Source organism: Arachis duranensis, chromosome 6 (assembly GCF_000817695.3).
Source record: "Arachis duranensis cultivar V14167 chromosome 6, aradu.V14167.gnm2.J7QH, whole genome shotgun sequence".
Lineage (NCBI taxonomy): Eukaryota > Viridiplantae > Streptophyta > Magnoliopsida > Fabales > Fabaceae > Arachis > Arachis duranensis.
In genome coordinates, this window is record NC_029777.3 from 76,554,665 (window position 1) to 76,560,918 (window position 6,254).

Below are 6,254 nucleotides of genomic sequence, written 5' to 3' on the forward strand. Positions count from 1 at the left end.
ATCCATCAGGTTGAAGTACGAGTGAATATCTTAGACAAAGAATAAGCTTGAATTGAAAAGAAAGCAGTAGTAATTGCATTAAATCATGAGGAACAGCAGAGCTCCACACCTTAATCTATGATGTGTAAAAACTCCACCGTTGAAAATACATAAGAACAAGATCTAGGCATGGCCGAATGGTCATGCCTCCCAAATAACATGAAACAATCGAAAAAGGGTTCAAAGACCTGATCCCAAGATCAAAGATGATCAAAAGATGAAAATACAATAGTAAAAGGTCCTATTTATAGTGAACTAGTAACCTAAGGTTTACAGAAATAAGTAAATGATGCAGAAATCCACTTCCGGGGCCCACTTGGTGTGTGCTTGGGCTGAACATTGAAGCTTTCACGTGCATATGCTTCTCTTGGAGTTAAACGCCAGCTCTGGTGCCAGTTTGGGCGTTTAACTCCATCTTTTATGCCAGTTTTGGCATTTAACGCCAAAAAAGGGGTCTCTGACCGGCGTTTTGACGCCAATTTGGGCCATCAAATCTCGGGAAAAGTATGAACTATTATACATTGCTGGAAAGCCAAAGATGTCTACTTTCCAACGTAATTGAGAGCGCGCCAATTGGGCTTCTGTAGATCCAAAAAATTTCGAGTGCATGAAGGTCAGAATCCAACAGCATCTGAAGCCCTTTTTCAGCCTCTGAATCAGATTTTTGCTCAGGTCCCTCAATTTTAGTAAGAAAATATCTGAAATCACAGAAAAACACAAACTCATAGTAAAGTCCAGAAATGTGATTTTTGCATAAAAACTAATAATTATATACTAAAAACTAACTAAATCATACTAAAAACTACCTAAAAACAATGCCAAAAAGCGTATAAATTATCCGCTTATCACCACACCAAACTTAGCTCTTTAGCTAGGTTCTCATCCCAATCAATCAATATCAATGAGTGCACCCAGCAACCTTGCACTTCCAATAAAAATAAACAACTAAAAGATTGACTAACTAACAAACACTTTGAACTGATATTTAAACTTTCTAAGCTAACAATCATAAACTACTTCTAAAAAGCAGGGAATTGAAAGGATTAACTGGAACTTAAACTACCTAAATCAACAATCCTAAGCTACTTCTAGAAATAAAAAAAATCAAAAGGATATGGGTGTTGGGGTGCCTCCCAACCAGCACTTTTCTAGCGTCACTAGCTTGACGTTCCTCCATCTTTAGTTGAGGTTGTAGCTCACTCTCTACTCATCCAAAGAGTCCCCCAAGTAGTGCTTAAACCTGTGGTCATTGACAGTGAAAGTCCTCTGTGTCTTGTCCTCCATAAGCTCTACATGACCATAGGGAGACACCTTGAGGATTGTGAAAGGTCCAGACCACCTTGATTTAAGCTTTCCTGGGAAGAACTTGAGCCTTGAATTGTATAGTAGCACTTTTTGACCTTCTACAAACTCTCTTCTTGCTAGCTTTTGATCATGCCATTTCTTTTTGTTTTCCTTGTAAATCTTAGCATTCTCATAAGCATGATTCCTGAATTCTTCCAGCTCATTGAGTTGTAGTAGTCTCCTTTCCCCAGCAGCTTGATTATCAAAGTTCAACATCTTGAGAGCCCAAAATGCTTTGTGTTCAAGCTCTACTAGTAAGTGACAAGCCTTCCTAAACACTAGTTGGTACGGAGACATACCAATGGGTGGTTTGAAGGCTGTCCTATAAGCCCATAGTGCATCATCCAGCCTTTTGGACCATTCCTTTCTTGAGTTACCAACAGTCCTTTCAAGGATTCTTTTGAGTTCTCTATTTGAAATATCAGCTTGCCCGTTGGTCTGTAGATGGTATGGGGTTGCTACTCTGTGCTTGACTCCATACTTTAGCAGGAGTGCTCTAAGTTGTTTATTGCAGAAATGTGTCCCTCCATCACTAATAAGGCTCTAGGAACTCTAAATCGGCTGAAGATATTTTTCCTCAAGAAGCTTATCACAACCTTGTTGTCATTTGTTGATGTGGCTATGGCTTCTACCATTTTGACACATAATCTACAGCCACCAATATATAGTTGTTCGAGTAGGAGGATGGGAATGGTCCCATAAAATCAATCCCCCATACATCAAACAACTCCAACTCCATGATGAACCTTTGTGGCATCTCATTTTTCTTGGGTAAATTGCCAATCCTTTGGCATTCATTGCACCTTGACACCAACTCTTTTGCATCTTTGAATATTGTTGGCCAAAAGAACCCACATTGCAGCACCTTGGCTGCCGTTTTTTCTCCACTAAAATGGCCTCCATATGTGGACCCACGGCATTGTCACAACACTTTCTGCCCTTTCTCTTGTGAAATACACCTCCTCAAGATTCCATCAACATCCTTTTAAACAAGTAGGGCTCATCCCAGATGTAGTGTTTAACATCATTGAGTAGCTTCCTGATAAACTACTATTTTATGGTTTATATTGTGTTTAATTGAGTGATTTTTATCAAATTCGTGCCCACTTATTCATATGATTTGCATGACTTTTCAATTCCTTCCTAGTTTAGTTCTATGGTTGAAAACTTGCTTCCTAGAGATCTTTTAATTATGTATTTTAATTCTCCTTTATACCATTCGATGTCGTGATCCGTGTGTTAAGTGTTTCAGGCTTCATAGGGTAGGAATGGCTTAGAGAATGGAGAGGAAGCTTGCAAAAATGGAAGGAACACAAGAAACCAAGGAGATGACCAGCGAACACCGATGTGGACGCATGGCTCACGCGACCGCGTGAAATAGAGAAAATCACAGCGACGCGTATGTGTGCCTGATGCGTACGCGTGGATTGGAGTTCACGTAACGATGCGAGCACGTGCCTGACGCGCACACATGGAGAGAAAAATCGTCAAACGATGCGTACGCGTGACCGACGCGTACGCGTGACATGCGCGATCTGCAGAAAATTCAAGAAATGATGGGGACAATTTTGGGCCGCGTTTTGACCCAGTTTTCGGCCCATAAAAACAGAATAAAGTTAGGAAACATGCAGAGACTCTATTCATACTTAGCATAAGCTGATAATTCATAATTTTAGGATTAGATGTAGTTTTAGAGAGAGAGAGGGGTTCTCTCCTCTCTCTTAGGATTTAGGATTAGGATTTCTCTTAGGTTTAGCTATTTCTTCTTCATTCCAGGTTTAATGTTTCTTTAATTTATTTTCTACTTTTATTTATTCTATTACTTTAATTGTTATTTATCTTTTCAATTTGGCTTACGAATCTGCTCATGTTAGATTTGAATATTTTATGCAATTTGAGGTATTTCATATTTATGATTTTAATTTAGCTTTTTACACTCTTAACTTTGGTTGAGTAATTAGTAACACTTGAGTTATCAAACTCAACTGTTGATTGAAATTGGAATTCTTTGCTGATTAATTTGAATTTTAATAACTCTAGTCTTTTCTTAGGAATTGACTAGGACTTGAGGGATCAAATTAATTAGCCCACTTGACTTTCCTTTATTTAGTAAGGGTTAACTAAGTGGGAGCAAAATCCAATTCTCATCATATCTGATAAGGATAACTAGGATAGGATTTCCAGTTCTCATACCTTGCCAAGAGATTTTCTTAATTATTAATTTTATTTTCTCGTCATTTAAATTACTTGTTCCTTATTTCAAAAACCCAAAAATATACTTTTTCCATAACCAATAATAAATCATACTTCCTTGCAATTCCTTGAGAAGACGACCCGAGGTTTAAATACTTCAGTTATAAATTTTATTGGGTTTGCTTAAGTGACAACCAAAACTTTTATACAAAAGGATCTCTGTTGGTTTAGAAACTATACTTACAACCCGATTATATTTGTGAATTTCTTTACCGATAGAAATACGATCGTCACTTCCTCCTCATGTACTTGTTGATATTGGTGGGCAGCTCCCCAATAGCCTTGAAGTTGGCTATATTAGCAAACCAAGGGCTTTCTTGAATCATCATCAACTGCTCATCAGGAAAGCTTTCATTCACTTCAAATTGCTGTGCTTCATCCTCTCCATGTGGGATTCTTGATAGGTGGTCAGCCACCTTATTCTCTGCTCCACTTCTATCTTTTATCTCTATATTGAACTCTTGAAGTAGCAAGACCCACCTTATCAACCTAGGCTTGGATTCTTGCTTGGTCAGCAAATATTTGAGGGCTGTATGATCAGTGAAAACAGTAACTTTAGAGCCAATAAGATATGATCTAAACTTGTCGAAAGCAAAAACTATGGCTAAAAGTTCCTTCTCCGTGGTTATGTAGTTCCTTTAATTCTCATTGAGAACTTTGATGGCATAGTAAATAACATGTACCAGCTTATCTTTCATTTGTCCTAGAACAGCACCAACAGCAAAGTCAGATGCATCATACATCAATTTAAATGGCAGATCCCAGCTAGGTGGTGCTATAATAGGTGCAGAAGAAAGTCTGTTTTTAAGCTCATCAAAGGCTATCATACACTCTTTATCAAAAACAAAAGGGGTATTAGAGACAAGTAGGTTGCTGAGAGGTTTAGCAATCTTTGAAAAATCTTTAATAAACCTCCTATAAAATCTAGCATGTCTTAAGAAGCTTTTAATTGCCTTGACATTGCAAGGTGGAGGTAACTTCTCAATCACTTCCACCTTAGCCTTGTCCACCTCTATGACCTTCTTGGAGATTTTGTGCCCAAGAACTACCCCTTTTGTGGCCATAAAATGGCACTCTTCTCAGTTTAGAACTAAGTTGGCTTCTCGGCACCTCTTTAGCACCAGGGCGAGGTGATGTAGGCAATTAGAATATGAATCTCCAAACACAGAGAAGTCGTCCATGAACTCCTAGTATATGCCTCAGGGGCCCTTTTTATTGATTGTCACCTTGAAGTAGCAAGAGTTGTTTCCTCTTTCTTTTCCACTTTTCTTTTCAATTAACCACAACTCTAAGTGTTTTGTCTCAAGACAACCTTTTAGATTAGGCTTTCAATTAGCACTCCCAAACCAGTTGGTTTTAGGGTGTTAGGTGTTGAAACACCCCTAAGAATCTACTTGCCTAGGTCTCTCTTCTTGACACATCTTTACCATAAACATCTACTAAGATTTTCAATTCTCTTGAGCTAATTGGTGCTTCCTTTTATCATAGTAGGTGATGTTCAGAGCCTTAGGTCTTTTGTTACTTACTACTTCTTGGTTCTACAGATAAGCTCTTCATGACTTCTGCGTCCATATCTTGAAAAGAAAAATTTGTAGGGGGGTGAGAATATCATCCTCAAAAGGGTTCTCAGTAGAGGGTTTTTTAGAATTACTATAATAGGATACGTGAAGGTAAAACCGTTACAATGATTAAAAACCGCCTTATGTATCTTTTCAAAAACAAAGGTGATAAGCGGATAATTTATACACTTCTTGGCATTGTTTTTAGGTAGTTTTTAGTATGATTTAGTTAATTTTTAGTATATTTTTAGTAGTTTTTATGCAAAATTCACATTTCTAAATAACTTTTATCCGTACATTTTTATTATTTTAGAGACTCACTGTGCTTTCCAAAAGGTGGCTGTCTTTTGGAACAGATTAGGTTATACTCCTATTCACATTGAAGAAGCTCAGGGGCATAGTGTAGGTATTTGGGTGTGGGTGCTCTCTGCATGGCCTGGAGTATCTTGTAATGTCGTGGCAGTGAGTTCGCAAGTGGTGTGTATTGAGTTTTCGAATGGCAGTTTCTCTTGGGTTTGTGCAGCGATTTATGCAAGTCCAGTTCCTAGTATAAGGGAAGAAGCTTTGAGGGTTTTGTCAAATTTTTTCAGAAATTATTCAGGTCCTTTATTAGCTATTGGAGATTTTAATGAGATCCTTCTTTCATCTAAGGTTAAAGGTGGAAACTTTGTCTCTCGAAGGGCAGAGCGGTTTGGAGCTTTCCAAGATGAGTGTGGTCTGATTGATTTGGGATCTCATGGATCTTTGTTCACTTGGTTCAGACATATCCAGGGTAATCGATTCATCTCGAAGAGGCTGGATAGGGGTGTGGCTACAGATGTTGGTGTTTTCATTTTCTGAAGAGATGATGCTTTGGCCTTTAACCGAGATGTCTTTGGGAATATTTTTAAAAGAAAGAGGGAATTGGAGAGGCGTTTGACCAATATCCAACAAAGAATGGAGAGAGTTGATACTCTCATATAGGAAGAAAGGGAGTTACAGTATGAATATAGTAATCTGCTTATGCAAGAAGAGTTGTTTTGGTATTAAAAATTCTGAGAGCACTGGGTCAGCTTTGGA

The 6,254-nt window shown here is 38.2% G+C and overlaps 1 protein-coding gene across 1 annotated transcript; it reads right to left on the reverse strand.

The window, feature by feature from the left end:
* Positions 1-1,242: 1,242 nt before the first annotated feature.
* LOC107494138 (uncharacterized) lies at positions 1,243-1,680 on the reverse strand. Its single transcript, XM_016115168.1, has one exon. The coding sequence runs from the start codon at positions 1,678-1,680 to the stop codon at positions 1,243-1,245; it is 438 nt and encodes a 145-aa protein (XP_015970654.1).
* Positions 1,681-6,254: the final 4,574 nt, after the last annotated feature.